The sequence below is a fragment of the Abrus precatorius genome, unplaced genomic scaffold, assembly GCF_003935025.1.
Source record: "Abrus precatorius isolate BTA unplaced genomic scaffold, Abrus_2018 Scaffold7, whole genome shotgun sequence".
In the NCBI taxonomy this organism is placed as follows: Eukaryota; Viridiplantae; Streptophyta; class Magnoliopsida; order Fabales; family Fabaceae; genus Abrus; species Abrus precatorius.
The window spans coordinates 26,017,022-26,033,309 of NW_020874417.1; the positions used below are offsets into that span (position 1 = coordinate 26,017,022).

The 16,288-nt window shown below is 34.4% G+C and overlaps 2 protein-coding genes across 3 annotated transcripts; one reads left to right on the forward strand and one right to left on the reverse strand.

Moving 5' to 3' along the window:
* Positions 1-2,624: 2,624 nt before the first annotated feature.
* On the forward strand, positions 2,625-9,411 carry LOC113871118. 2 transcript variants are annotated; one of them, XM_027507911.1, is made up of 8 exons: positions 2,625-3,750; positions 4,333-4,709; positions 5,308-6,405; positions 6,514-6,672; positions 6,814-7,165; positions 7,563-7,633; positions 7,742-7,864; positions 8,514-9,409. In XM_027507911.1, the coding sequence occupies exons 1-8, from the start codon at positions 2,862-2,864 to the stop codon at positions 8,856-8,858; spliced, it is 3,414 nt and encodes a 1,137-aa protein (XP_027363712.1). In that variant the 5' UTR covers positions 2,625-2,861; the 3' UTR covers positions 8,859-9,409. The 2 variants fall into 2 exon arrangements, 1 of the variants encoding a protein (XP_027363712.1); XR_003505757.1 differs by having other exon boundaries at positions 2,660-3,750; positions 6,814-7,142; positions 8,514-9,411.
* A 1,310-nt stretch (positions 9,412-10,721) lies between these two features.
* On the reverse strand, positions 10,722-14,099 carry LOC113871674 (probable lysophospholipase BODYGUARD 3). Its single transcript, XM_027508773.1, has 4 exons — positions 13,505-14,099; positions 13,058-13,386; positions 12,756-12,958; positions 10,722-11,046 (listed from the first exon to the last, which is right to left on the reverse strand). Exons 1-4 carry the CDS (start codon positions 14,097-14,099, stop codon positions 10,722-10,724), a joined length of 1,452 nt encoding a protein of 483 aa, XP_027364574.1.
* Positions 14,100-16,288: the final 2,189 nt, after the last annotated feature.

A 16,288-nucleotide genomic window follows, 5' to 3' on the forward strand; every position in this document is an offset into this window, starting at 1 on the left:
ATTCCTCAATTATTTAATGAATCTTTCAGCATTAAAATTAAGTATCAAAGAGATCACCTAATCCGAAACTAAATATTGTTTTCCAGCTAATTCATAGATCCTAAATCAATATACTATTGATTAAAAATAATCAAGCCTTAAAAATAGAATGAAATCACCAATATTTATAGAAATGAAAATTATATATAAATCATCAAAATAGATATGAATTGAAGATTATATATAATCCCAAAGAGAGTTTAGTACCTATAGTAACTATTACAACAAAATAATGAGATAAAATAAATGAAGATTGATGTCCAATGCTTCTTTTCCTAGCTTTTTCTTCTCTACCTCCTTTTCCCGCTCTTTATGTTTTTCTTTCTTTAAGGGCGATTTAATGAATTCTCACTTGAGTTAAAATGAGATTTTTGCTTAAGTTAAAAATTATCGCTTTAACTAAAATCAGACAAATTTCAATTTTTGTTTATTCATTTCATTCAAATGAGTAATTTTTTGCTTAAACAAAAATTTGGCTGATTCACTTCCTTTCTTTTTTCCTTGCCTTCCTTTCTCTTTAAGTTCCTATAAAATAAAGAATTCAACAAAAATTTGATTAAGAAAAATCTTCATCTCTATATTTAAATCGAAATAATTGATTAATTCAAAATTTTCTAAATTAAAAAGGGAATTGAAACTCAAATTAATTCATTAAAGAAAATAAGTTCCCTAATTCATGTTACATATTACGAAAACACTTATCATCAGCCACTACAACAATAGTGTTCACCTTCCAATAACTCTTCAAAACCTCTCACAATTTGCTTTGTAATGTTGCACCTCCCTACAATAAAATGCTAACTTCTCACTCCTATGTGCATCTTCCATTTTCACCTCTCCTTCCCTCATTTTCACCTTTTTTAATGCCCTGCAACTTTTTATTACCACTTATTCTGAATTTTTAAATTGATTTATCTTTTCTAAAGTGTGAGTGCAAAAATAGTAAAAACTAATGATTTTTAATTACTCTAAAGATCTAGAACGTCATTGCTAATATAGTTAGAGGAAGGAAATAAGATAAAACAAAGGAAGGAAGAAGCATATAAGAGTGAGAAGTTGACGTTCTATTATGGAGTGTTGCAACATTACATGTTAAGCAAATTGTGAAAAGTTTGACGGAATTGTTAGAAAATAATTATAATCAATATGGTGGTTGTATCAAGAAAAAAAGAAGTTATAGAATAAGAAGAGGTAAAAGAAGAAAAATGTCATGTCATTTTGTGTCTAAAATGAATTTTTATATATTAGACAAAATATTATTTTGTTATTCAATTTTAATGATAAAGACTAAATTGATACACAATTGTTAATATTAGGGACTAATATTAAAAATTTTAATTTTAGAAGATTAATTTGAACGATATTGCATATTTATGAAATTTAAGTGAATATTTATTTGTTGTAATTTGTTTAATAATTTGCTTACTACCTTTCATGCTCATAGACATTATATCAACTTATTAAAATGAATTTAATTAAAATTTTCATTAAAAAATTTAATTTTTTATAATTTTTTAAAAAACTTGTAAAACACATTAAAAATAATTATTAAATTATCATAATTTATTTTTGTATATCTAAAACAAATTTTATAAAAAGAACATCAATGCAACAATTATCTATTATATCAACATAGATACTAAGAGACAAAAGTTAGAGAAAATATTCTAACAGTATTAAACTGGAAGTAATAAATATAATGCGTCCAGTATCAATGAAATGTTGTAACTAACATATTAAGTATTATGTGAGTTTTTTAATTTTAATTACTAATTTAAAAATAAATTACTAAAATATACGGGTATAATTTTTATTTTAAAAACAGTTTTCTGTTTTTAAAAATAAAATATAATATAAATTTTAATTAAATTTTATTTTTAAAAATAAAAAAACTAATTTTAAAAGTGAAACAAATACTCCCTAAATATTTCAAAATAAATTTTGTATTTGAGTTTTTTTTGTCGTTTGTTTTATGCCTCCTTGGTGATGAAATTTGAAAAATAGTACCAAAATCTCTTATGTTTCGCCATCTTTATGATAATTTTTTAAAAATAAATAATGCCATCAAATTATGAAACTTAAAAATTTTGGTACATGAAAATCATGCCAACGGGCTTACGACATGTGGCAAAATTGAAAAAAATGGAGAGTAACGCAGACATGCATGCAGGAGAATAAAGTGATTTATTTCGATATAAAGAAAAGAACCTTATTAGAGAGTGATATGTCGTGGCTTCTCAGTCTTCTCTTGAAAGGGTTTGTGTATTTGAGAACCTGAACAATTTTAAAAGAAATTTTGTATTTGTAAAATAATTTTTTGTATTGAAACTTATAAAATATAAATTAAATTGATCTAAGCCCTATTTCATCGAGTTAACAATTTTAAGGGTGGGTTATGGACCCTGATTAAAAAATAGAGATGTCTCCATTGCGGGCTGGCTTCCCAAGACACGGCAAGCATCAATTTGGAATTTGGATCCATAGTCACCGGTTCGGGTCGGTTCGGTTCAGTTCGGGTCGGGTTCGGTTCAGTCCAATACCAACACAAGACAACACAAAAACGCCTTCGTTTTCACCTTCGCCTTCTCCGTGCGCCTCCTCTGTTCTCTGTTCCTGTGGATAGAGCGAGAGAGAGAGAGAGAGAGAGAGAGAGAGAGAGACCGGAGATCCTCCTCTCATACCATCCACTCCACCGAACTCGCACTCGCTCTCAATCACGATTCCCTCTCACTTTTCAGGTACTCTTCCTTTTTCTATTTTCGATTTCCGATTCCAACAATTGAATTAGGTTAAGGAGAAGAAGAATAGATCGCAACTCAAGAATGAAAGGGCGATCGCACCGCCCTCAGAGTTCCGACCCTCCCGACGAATGGGGCGACGGTTCCTGGACCGTTGACTGCATCTGCGGCGTCAACTTCGACGACGGCGACGAGATGGTCAAATGCGACGAGTGCGGCGTCTGGGTCCACACGCGCTGCTCTCGCTACGTCAAGGGCGATGATACCTTCGCCTGCGACAAATGCAAGACCAAACACAGCAACACCGAGGAAACCGAGGTTGCCCAATTCCTCGTCGAACTCCCCACTAAAACCATCTCCTTGGACACCAACACCAATAACCGGTCCTTCCCCTCTCGCACGCGCCGCCCTGTCAGGCTATGGACCGATATACCCATGGAGGAGAGGGTCCACGTTCAGGGAATCCCTGGCGGTGACCCTTCTCTCTTTACAGGCTCTGGCGTGCCCTCTATTTTCAGCCCTCAGCTTTGGAAGTGCACCGGTTATGTTCCCAAGAAGTTTAATTTTCAGTATAGAGAGTTTCCTTCTTGGGCTGAGAACGAGGGTTCACAGGACAATGATAATAATGGGGCTGGTGTTCTTTTCTCTTTTTCTAAAGACACTAGTGCTCCTAATGTCTTGGCTTCCCCTGTTGCGGCTTTGGTTGATATGAGATCTAGTCATGCCCGTGATGCCAAGACTTGTTTTAAGGACGTGAGGAAGTTTGGGAGTGAAGATAATTTGCCGCCACGTGTCCATAATGCTATGAAGAAGGAGAGGAGCTTGCTCAGGCCTGTTGTTGTTCATTCCAGTAAGCGAAGGAAAGAGGAGTTTGGGAGTTCCAATTCCAGAGACCGGAGTGGGAAGAAGCGGGTTAAGACTTCTGACAGAGAGGTAGATCCCAAGAGGAGAAGTTCGCATTCTTCTAAAACAGGTTAATTGATTTGCTATTTTTTGCCTTACCCCTTCTTTTGTGCGTTCTGTATGCTATTTGCTGTTGTTAATTTTGGAGAGTTGGTCTTAGATTTGATATACCACTATCTCCGAGTTAATATGAGAAAAAGGATGATGAAATGTGGTTGATTAAGTGATCTCAGCTTAGTGATTGATTTTTCTGCCCGTACCTTCATCAAGATCTCCGTTTTAGTGATTCTTTCTCATTACTAGTATTTGACTCCTCTAAAGAGAGATGTGTGAAGTAAGGAAATAAAAATGTGTCTGCTGTTGGTTCAGATTTGGTTAAGTCTACCAGATAGTTTTGTTCAAATCAATGTTGGATACATCCTTACTTTCTCATTTTCTTTTTCATTTCCTTGCTTTCAGAGGAGTCAAATCTTTGTGACTAATACTATTGTTAATTTGTTGCTAGTTACTAGGAAAAAAGTTATCTCGATTCTTGTTTGTTTCTGCCCATGGGCGAACGTCATCAACTATGGCAGTGCTTCACATCTTGCCATACTTGACTTGCGCTTGTTGACTCCATCTTTTTTTTTCCCCTTCTTATTTTGGTTACTAGCGTTTACACCCACCAGTGATGCAAAACAATTGGACTTTTATGAGGACAGAGGTCTGAAGATTTTCAAGGCTGACTCTCGGAGCATAAAGAATAAAAACTTAGAAGAGATAGTGGTTCAAGAACACATTTCTAATGATTATTTTGCTGTGGATACCATCCTGGAGGAGCCAAATAACCACCCAACAACTACCGAGGACTCTTCAGAACCCTTGTATCCTGACATGTCAAGGCATAGTCTTTCTGTTGGAGATGTATTAGCAGAAGAGAAGACCAGTAATAAAGCTCCTGATTTGGTTGAGATGTCTTCCAAGACTGACGATGCTGTTACATCAGTTTTAAAGCGTAACTATCTTGGGAATGCTTCAGTTAAAGACAAGGTATGTATTATTACTGACATTTCCATAATCAAAGTTTGGCAAATCAAAATGTTATATTTTGTGATTACCTTATGTGTCAGTTAGTGATGCTTTGTTTGTGCCCATTCTGTGTTTAATATGGTTGCATCAATATTGGTTATGCTATGTAAGGTTCTTGTACTATTGCAACTGTTTGACTGCTTTTTTCTCAGCTCATGATGATAATCGTATAAAGGAAAAGGATTGTTGAGGGCTAAGACTGTGCATGATATAGTATGCTTAGTTTCTGAGGATAGTGAACTAAAAAGCAATAACTTTTTGAGAGCTCAAGATTTAAGACTATGCATGATGCAGTGTGCATTTCCTGATTTTTGTCTTCCACCCTGTTCGCTAACCTTGAGTGCAAAGAAGGTGGTGGAATTTTTAGAGGGATTAAGGGAGGATTTGTCAGGCAAGAATATGGGATACTTCAGATTATTTGCCAGAATCTGAAGATTTTATTTCTAGCATTCAAAATATTTTTACTAGGTTTATACGTGCATGACTTTAGGAATGATTTGTCTTTAGACTTTTGTTATCACACTGCATTGTGATGACATTTCTTGCTTCTACAAACAAGGACGGAGATTGCTTGAAAGCTGATAATGAAGATGATACTTCAATAGTAAGAAGCACTGCAAGTCCTCACACAGAAGGCCATTGTGTTTCTGCACCAGAACTTATGGATAACCAAGTTTCTCAAGATCTTGACAGAAATGTGCGTCCTAGCTCTGCGAAATGCAAAGTTAAGGTGAAAAGGGATGATGATGTTGATAGTTTTAGGAAGCCCTCAAATGTTCGTTCTTCTCCTATCAGTGACCTTAAAAATGAAAAACCATCTGATCACACGTCTGGTATTGTTAAAGGGAATGATACTCTGGTTCCCAGTTTACCATCGTGTGAAAATAAGGTGGGTGATGCTGATATTTCATCAGAAGTAGTCCCTGATGATCAAGCCCATAAACCCAATGAATCGTCTGGTGGTTTTTGTCATGGAAAACAAGAACTGGAGGGGTCTGAAGGTTCCTTGGAAACACAAAAGGGATTTTCAGAAATAAAAGATGGTTCAGATTCTGCTAAAGATACATCAAAGTCTGAAGCACTTGGATGTCCACCTAAAATGCTAGCATGTGTTGGAAAGTCATCTCCAACTTCATCAACCATGAACTCCAAGTCATTGGCTCATGACTTCAAATCTGAAGATACTGAATTCCCTAGTTCTTTTACAAAGCATGGAGTGATGGCTGATTGTAACATTCACATAAAGAATGAAAATTGTCCAAACGATGCTACCAGAGACGAAAATCCAAAGAAGTCTGTGAGAGAGCGACCAAAATCCTCTTTGAATTCCAATTCAAAAGGATTGCATTCAAACAGGAGTACACAAAATTCTGTCTCAAAGCATGTAAATTCAGATACGAGAGATTCTGTTCATGGGTCGTCTTCTAAATCTTTGGTACATCAGACTGCAAGTATTTTAGGCTCCAGTGAGACTAATGCATCTTTGCACCATCAAAAGGCTTTACAAGTGCAGAATAAGATTTCATCTTCAGCACCACAGAAAGTTGAAAAACTTAACCAAACAAATATCCATACTTCCTCTAAGTTGAACCAGAGTCATGTGCCTTCAGTGAATCCTTCTCCAACATCAAATTCTTCAATGCTGAGTGATGAAGAGGTCTGAGCTGGACTTCTAGTTAATTAAGTCTTGGAAAAGTTTCTCTACATAATATCCTTCTTGTGCTTTTTTTTCCCATTAATTTTCCTTGTGTGTTTTTGCTTGCAGCTTGCTCTGCTATTGCATCAAGAACTGAATAGTTCGCCTCGTGTACCTCGTGTACCCCGAGCTCGCCATGCAGGTAGCTTGCCACAGTTGACTTCTGCTAGTGCTACAAGCATGCTAATGAAGCGAACAACATCAGGTGGAGGAAAGGATCACTACTTGGTAGGATTTTGTGCCAACAAATGAAATTGATAAATATGGCTTCGAACACTGGTTTTGTTCTTAGAATTTTTGCAAGCTTTCACAATAAAGATGGTCAATTTGGTTCTGTAGTGGTGACTAATTCTGTTATAAGTTGCACAGGTATCTAGACGAAAATACAAGGATGCATCTAGAGATGGGTCTGGAAATTCTCGGGAACTTGAAGATGAAGCCAAAAAGATAGAGAAAGAGAAGGGTCCGTCCTCTTCTGATCAGAGGAAACAAGATATGGCATATGTGGAAGATGCTCCAGCAAAGGAAGAAGTTCTTGCATCTATGACAGCTGCAAACTCTGTCACAAACAATGCTGTTTCTTCTACCTCTGCAATTGCAAACAGTGATCCGTCCTCCCCTCCTGAGGATCAGAATTTGTCATCTATACGTAACTCACCCAGGAATATATCTGACGACGATACAGAAACTGCTGGAAGGCCAGTTCATCGCACCTTACCTGGTAGCTTCCTGTCAGGGAAATAATGACTGCTCTTTTTGTGCTTGTTTTGATTTTTAAATCATGATGCTTTCGTCTGTTATCTGATATCTTGACTAGATATAGTATCAATTCGTTTTGGTTAATAAAACTATGATTTTAGAAAATTTTGATAGATGGGATTTTAAATCATGTTGTATTCCTTTGTTATCTAATATGTAGCAGATATAGAAACCGTACATCCATGTAGGTCTGAGCATAATCAGCTTTTGTAAGTTTTAGGGAGGCACACTGAATATATGAGTTGAACTTTTAATTTTTTGCTATAACATAAAACAAAAAGGAAAATAACTGGTGGGTCTAGCGGGCAGTTTGTGGATATTGCCTTAAACTCTTACTATACATATATATCCAAATGCAGGTTTAATCAATGATATTATGAGCAAAGGCAAGCGTATGACGTATGAAGAACTCTGTAATGCTGTGCTACCGGTATGATTCTTTGTTAGTGTTTGTGTTTTGTACTTTTAATATTTTATTGCCATGTGTTGAAATAAGTTGTCTGTGAACCTGTTTGTTTTTCTTTTGTTGCTGTCACAGCACTGGCATAACTTGAGGAAGCATAATGGAGAGCGTTATGCATACTCAAGTCACTCTCAGGCTGTTCTTGATTGTTTGAGGAACAGGCATGAATGGGCAAGGTTGGTTGACCGTGGTCCAAAGGTATGCTGATTTAGTTGTCATAATCCCTCTTCAACCATCTATTACTGATTGAATCACAGTGAAGATTTCATTTTCAAAAACCCACCAAATTAATGAGGATTGAATTAATTTTTTGTGACTTACCAAATTATCCTATTGAATTTTCTAAAGTATTGTGTTACATTTATTTCTAACTAATCGGAATCTTGGTGGCATTTGTTTTTATTATTACCACATGAAGAAGCATGTGGCTTTAGCAACAGATATACTACCTTAAACTATATATGTCTGCAATGTGTAACATTCCATGTGATTCTGTGAAACCAAGTTGAAGATCTGTGTTTCTCCATTGAATTTTAGGTCATTTTAGATAGGTCCTTTTGACATATTGCTATTGCTAAAAAAAAAATTTATTTTCTGAATTCAAGGTACCCAGGGTCAGCAAGAGTTTATATTTGTCATTTGTGCCTACTGGTGGTGAAATATCATGGGAAGTTGTAAAAATATAAAAATTAATTCAATTGCAATAATCTAAAGTGTGATCTTTTTATTCATTTAGTCATTCCTTTACAAGGTGGCCTGCTTTTATCTTTGTTTACTTTTGTGACGTTGCTGTTGTATGTACTACTGTCTAGACAGCTTTCAATCTGAACAATAGTCATTGTTTCAGACAAATTCGAATCGGAAAAGGCGTAAGCCAGATACTGAAGAATCTGATGATAATGGATATGGCAAGGGAAGAACTGCAAAAGAGGTTGACGGGAAGAACTTTGAGTTGCAAAAAGAAGAGTTCCCCAAAGGCAAGCGTAAAGCTCGGAAACGCAGGCGCCTTGCTCTTCAGGGAAGAGCAGTGAAGGATGTTAGGAAGAGACAAAAAGCTGACTCGCTAACTGACGAGGATGTCGGCCCATTCTCCAATTCTAGTGAAGAGAGCTTGTTTAGTGAAGAAGATGAAATTCAGGTTGGCAGAACATGTCCAGCAGGAAGTACTTCAGATGAGGCAGGCAGTGCTTAATAAGAGGTCGCCAAATATCTCAACAGTTTACTTCTGCAAGAATGTAGACTTCGTGGCTTGCAGTCTAGTGGGGGGATGGATTGCCGGTGCTTGTTACTTTGTATCAGTAATGTAAATATTTCTAGTAGTAAGTATGGTGTATTTTTTTCATGCACGAGGCAGAATTGAGTAGGTTATGTAGAATTTGTAAGTGGCTAAGGATTCCATTAGAGAGCAAAAAAGAATGTACAATTGGATTTGTTTTAGGAAACACTAACTTAGAAACTACCCACCTGGCATGCGATAATCTAGTTTTACAATTTACACTCTTGGTGGTGTTGAGAAATGGGTGTACAAGGACAAGCAACTGTGGTAGCTTTGCGAAGAAGAATGTATAGGATAGTTACTGATTGGCAGCTGTCATTGATTGGTGACTATAATAGCTGTTATTGTAGAACATTTAGGCTTCGCATTTCTTCCTCTTGCGGCTTCTCAAGTTTTAGCATTAAAACTGTGATCCAATTAATACACGATTAATTTGTTAAACATAATTTTATTTTATTCTTAGCAATTATGGTCCCAAAAATCTTCTAACCGTGTGAGCAATTGTTTTCTTCGATTACTTTTACTTGTACTGATAATTTTTATGACCGTACTGTCAGGAACGAAACGTGGAAGCGGGTCCAGCATGTGAACCGTTTGACGAAAAATTAACATTATTTTATCACAAAATGAGGGGCGGCTGAAAAGTAAATTGCAAGTTATTGGTAATTTTATGTTGACGTGATATTAATTCGACTTCTTTTTTTCTCCACCTTAACTATTACATTTAACACTAATGAAATGAACTTTTTAGTATATTATTTTTATCTTTTGAATCGGGATTCAAGGGCAGTTAATCAAATTAACTCCTTTTTTCTTTCTATTTTTTAATCCTGGGTAAATGCATTAATGTTCAAACCTTTGAGTTCTAAAGATATAAAGGAGCAATTATATTTTGGTTTTGGTTCTAAATATCTTGAATGTGAAATGTGTGACTTCTAAAATTCATAATTAGCTGTTGCAATAGGCGGTGCCCTTATATCATATTCCACCTGACTAATTTAATCAGTAAATTAATGACCTAGATTAATTCAGGCCGTTGAGCAGAAATGACAAACGGTGCATTTAATTGATTGCGGGATCTTAGCTTATTACAAACGGTGCATTTAATCTTATTTTAAATCATCAAGTCATGATCACATAGAAGTGAGTGCACTTATTTTGAAAATTTGTGTTTTTATCAAGTAAGATCCTTAGGATATGAAAAAGAAATTAATATATGAAATAAAATACAAATATTTAGCATTTTTAAAAAGTTATTTTTTTAACAAATGATAAATAATATTTATTAAATGATGTCTTCTTTTTAACGTGTCCTAACATGTAAATAAAACTTTTTTTTTAATTAAAGCTGTAAAAATGGGCAAAAATATTCATGGGTCAGCTCATTTTAATTGCATCTGCGTGGATGCTGAGCTTTTACCTTGCATGGGTCAGCTATTTATTTTGGAGAACCAATGTTTAATTCAAGCGATAAAGTGATTTTTTTTTAGAAAGCATGCAAGTGGAATGTGATTTTTACGAAGAGTCCAATATTTTCATATAACTCTTTATTACACTTGATTCATAGTTCTCTCTATTTGCCTTTTATCCGGGTGCAACTCGACCTCCCAATTTGAGGGTGGAATCCAATCATCCAAACTAGTGTTAAATAAACATTTCTCTTATAAGAAAAGATACAAACAACGTGAGTTGACAGAGGGAACATTTGAACAGAAATTTAATGTAATACTGCTGGACGTAAGTGCATTGGCACAACATGCAGCATTGTAGCTTAATTATCTAGTTGTTGGTTGTGCCCCAAATCTCCTCCAGCTCTCGAGCAAAAGCTTTCTGTCTTCCAACAACAATAGTTATGTGATCTTTGTTATCAATAACTCTAACATGGGCACGTGGAATTCTTCTTTGGACCTCGTAACTACATTCAACTGGGATCACCTCATCCTTTTTGCCATGAAATATGGTAACTTTACAGTTTGGATTTTCTCTTACAGCGTCCAAATATGATCCAATTTTTCCCGCGGTTCCACATATGATGTTGTGTAGGGTATGCCACGCTGCATTATGGGTATGACAAAAGAATCCTTCAAGCAAGAATGTCCTCACCCTGTTAGAAGAAGTTGAGAGTGTATTAATATCAAAGTTCACGTTAGCTAAAAAGTCTCCATCACCAACACACTTGAAATTAATCTCATTCATGACTAGCAAATCCAGAATCAATAATTAATGCATCCATAAAACCGTCTGATTCCATCTGCTACGCGCAGTTTCTGACATGTTTGACTTGTGCTCCCCAAGCAGTGGGGCAAGAATATTAAATTCAACATACATTATACCCAATATGGTTTATGTCAAACATTAAGAGAAGGAATACGAAAATGTTAAGGACGAAAATTTATGTTACATTATGGACGAAAACAAGTTTAGTTTGTTCTTCATATGCCCTTGAAGTCGATTTCACGATTTTGAGATATGGTAGAATATTAGAATGAAAGGATTCAAAGAGAATTCGTAGACATTATTTACTCTAAAGACTCAATTAGAACTATAGAATATATATGAAGGTATCTTAGAATTAAAATAAAAATTGAAATTTTTGAAAACCAAGTACTATTTGAAGATGTTTGGCCCTCAAATTACTCTTGAACTGAGAAGAAGATCCCCACTCTCTTTAAAATAAGATTGTGGTTTGAAGTACTCTTACGATCTCATGACATAGTGGTGTCGTCAGTCCCAATGTTATTTTGGTAAGATTTTGTTATCACGCGTATTTTTGTCGTATGTCAAGAAATTTTCAATATAATACTGAACAAAATAAGTATTTTTTAATATTTTTAGTATAAACACTTAACAATGGTGAATGATTATGAACGTATCTCTTAATAATACTTTTCTTAATCATTAATATCACTAGCAACTAATTTTCAACTAATTTTGAATATCCTATAATTGATTTTAATATATTAAAATATAAGGAAATTCCAAATATTTCAATTATCAGCTACAAAATTTCATCTATTTTTTTTTATCTTCTACAGTCACAAAATTAATTATTAATCATATAAAAAATAAACAGATATAAAAAAATATCTAAAAAAATTATTTACAATAGAATAGATTAAAATATAACATATATCTTTCAAAAGAATAAATTTATATTTTAACATAAAAAGGAAATATAATATAAATATCTATCGAGAAATGGAAATGTAATTTATTGATATAATTAATTCTTCAAAATTCAATATCACAGCTCCTTTGAACCTTTATGTTTTAATTTTCCTCCAATGTTTACCATAAAATTTTCTTTCATGTTTTGTTAAGGAAAGGAAGAGTTTCCAACGGCTGCAATACAACTTTACAAGAGTGTAAAAAATGAATTTAAGATACTTGCATAAATTAAAACTATATATAAACACAAACAAAATTATTTTAAAATAATTACAATATGACCAAGGTGTATAATCTAACAATTTGCTTGGAAGTGTATGAAAATTTGTGATTATAATTTTACCAAATATCATTCCTCAACATAAAAGAAAGATTTAATTTATCCCATTAAACCTATATAACTACGAACACGTATACATTCAAAAGATTACACGTAAAAAGTAAAGTAGCAAGTGTAGTTGAATAAATCAAGTTTCCTATTTACTCAAAATAAAATAATAAGTGTAAACATCCCGTTTCATAGGGTCAAAAATAGGCGAACTAAACATGGATGAAACAGAGCATGTTGGTAGTTGCGTGGTTGAGTGATCCAGAGGTTGGAAAGTGAAACGTATATATAGAGAGAAAAAAAAGAGAAGAGGTTACCTGTTTCGTGTGACAAGTTTGGTTAGAAATTCCCAGAGACGGTGGTTCTTGCAAATGAGCAAGCAAATAACCCGAGTTATGTGCTCATACCAGCACACCAACGACGCTCCAAATGCCATGGGTGGCCACACGCGCCTCGGAGCAACCTTCCTCATCACATATTGTGTTGCCTGTGCTTCACCCTTTGGCACTGGATAGAAGGGCTGTGCAATTTCATTCATTTTAGTAAATTCATTAACATAACATAACATAACAAATAATAATAATAATTGAGATGAAACATAAATATTAAATATGATTACTGGGGCAAGCAAAGTTAGCGACTTGACGGATTGAGGGTGTTTGACGGCAAGAGCAAGTGCTAAAATGCATCCTAAGGAATGGGCCACTATGTGGAAAGACTTCACCTTATGTGCCTCCAACACAGACCTCTCTATCATATCTAAGTGCTCTCTTAATGTGTATAGTGACTCGCTAGGCTTTGGACTCCTCCCAAAACCAAGTAGATCAACCGCAAATAACCGATAACTTGATTTTGCTAAGCTTGAGAAGTTTGGGAACAATGTTTCTGTCCAAAATAGTGATGATGAAATGAACCCGTGTATGAACAACACATCCTCTTGTGCTTCATCTACACAATTATTACATTCATAAGCTTTGTCATGTCATCGTTTGTTCAATTCCATCCATGAAGCAACTAATAAAACATAGTGAAGTGGTTAGTTGAAAAACATGTATATTTTTTGTACCTGTGGTGGGGCATTGGGCTTTTACAAACAGAGTGGCCTTGCTATTGCTATGGTGTGAGGGTGAAGAGGAGATCCAACTTGTGCATAGTTTGCAATCACAATCAGACCATCTTGGAATAGGATGCACTTCTTGCCTTCCAATTTTACCCTGGAGCATTTCCACAATGGTGTTGTTGACAGTGAAAGTGGAACAACGAGAGTTCCCTCTCTTGGATTGTAGAAGTGGCTCCTCCAACTTGAAGCGTTTAAACTCATTGAGGGTTAGCCTTGACACCTCAGACACCAAAGAAGGCCGAGAGTAAAGGGTATCAGAGATATCCTCCAACTGAAGCTTGGTTGAGCTAAGGGAAAAGATCTTGGATTCCCCACCTTGTTCAGAAACCAGGATCTTCCCACTGCTTGTGATTGCTTCCTTTGTGGAGGAACAATAGCAGGGTCTAAACTCTGCTTCGAACAACAAGTCCACAGCTTTGAAAACAAAACACAAGAGAAAATCAATGAGGTCCAGTGCACAAAAGGCAATGAAGCTCACTGCCTCATTCATAACTCTCCCACTCATTGTTACAACGGATCTAGTCTTGCCCATTACACCCATTTGCATGCAGACCAAACAAACAAAGAGAGGGAGTGCTAAGTGTGACAAGACTCACAACAGTGAACGAAAAATATGTATTAATAAGATGGTGATGATAATGATGATCTGAAAAGGTGATCATGTAAATATCCTAAATAGAGTAGAGTGGGCCGTTAGAAAGAACCAACGGCCAAATGAAATGTGGAGCCAATGATGGTGCTAAAATTTGCAGGGGCAACAAAATAGTAGGATATTAGCATATATGTTGAAGGTGGTGGTGGAGGCATGTACCCTTCGCCTTTTGTTTGATGAAAGCGTGTGGGATTGCCTATCTTAAATTAAAACTTCAACACAAAACCAGAGAGGCAGAGAGGTAGAGAGAGAGAGAACAGATATATGAATTGATTGTCATTAAACAGCATTTGTTGGCCAAGAAAAAAAAAGTAGTTGGTTGTTGAACCTCCCAGGGAAGAAACAATTTCCACTTCACCCAAATGTTCACCACTTTGCTATAGATGAAGCATAAACAATCCACCTTGTATATATAGAGAAGAATAAATTAGATTTGCCTAATTCTATGAAATAAGTCACTGTCTTGCCCATACGAAATTATCGGACACCATTTTTCCCACTTTGCTCACCCGCTTAGTGTTCACTGTTAAATTCTTAGTCATACAGTGTTACGAGAAAACAAGTCTCATGGCCATAATCATGCTCATGCTCATTCATGTGTACAACAATTAATAATTACCATATTGTTCAATTCGGACCAAACCTTTTGCATTTAATGCAATCTGGCTCCGCCACATGAGCTCCATGCCATTAGGTACCAATTTAACACCTCCTCAATCCCTCGTCAATCACAATGTTCAAGACTCTGTCAAACCCCATTTCACAACTTTAATATCAAACAAAACCTATATAACGTATCAATTACGTTTTTTAATTTATGCCTAATTGGTGTAATTTAAAGAATTTAGCTATGCACTAAAATATTGATTATATTGAGATATTAAGAGTCATGATAGTCAATATTTTAGTGCATAGCTAAATTCTTTAAATTACACCAATTTGGCACACACACACATATATATAATTAAGATCAAATCACACTAGGTATTAAAATAACATTTTTAATATTTTTTATTAAAATTAAATTTTCCACAACTTAAATGTTAATTAACATTTTATTCATTCATAATATTTAATATACGACATATTATTTAAAATATGAATAAATAATTGTTATTGAATTATTTATGAAGATCTAAATTTTATCACATAATATGCTTGATAATATTAAAAATTATTGATTAAATTAATATTTGATTTTAATAAAATAATTATTAACCATATGTTGTAATATAAAAAGTGCTACTTTTTATTAAAACAAACTGAAATAAAGTTTTAATAATTATTAAAAATATTGGGTTGTCATGGCCAATTAGTTCTTTCCGGCAGGCATTAAACTTAACAAATAAATAAGCCACGACCAATGACTTATTAGTCAATAGTAATGAATTTGAGTAACTGTTTTTAAATTTAGTAAAGATTTAAAAATATAAATAAAAATTTAATGTATAATTAATTTTGTTAACTTTTAAAAAGTTGAGTAAAATAAAAAAATTAAATTCCTAAAAAGTTATAGATAACTAAATTAAAAATATTTAAATTTAAAACTCAGTTGAAAATTCCAAACACAAGAAAAAAGTAATTATACATGATTAATTAAGATAATCCAATGACATAAAATAATGAGATGTTTGTATGTATTTTATATGTAATGAGTACTCTCTTCGCATTAACCTCTCACTCAAATCTTTTCATTACATTGAATTTGAGAAATTCTTGCAACTTTTACCGTACAAGCATTTAACGTGAAGAAATCATGTCCCTCTATTCAACCACGCTCATCGTATTCTCTTTATACTTACTCTGTTTTATTTATAAAATTAGTGTTTTGGGCATTCCTTATTTTTTTTATCTGCTTTACGTCTCTTTCTTTCAGCTCTCGAGATTTTGTGTTTGCAGACACTAATAAAATTGAGGAAAAAACGATTCCTTAATTTTAACCCTCTCAGAAATGGATTTAAATCCTATGACATCCATATTTGTTGGTGTGACACATCCTTATGCTATCCAACTCAAGCCACCCACCCATAAGATGTACTAATGACCCCAACCATGCACATATTAATTGCAAATAGTTA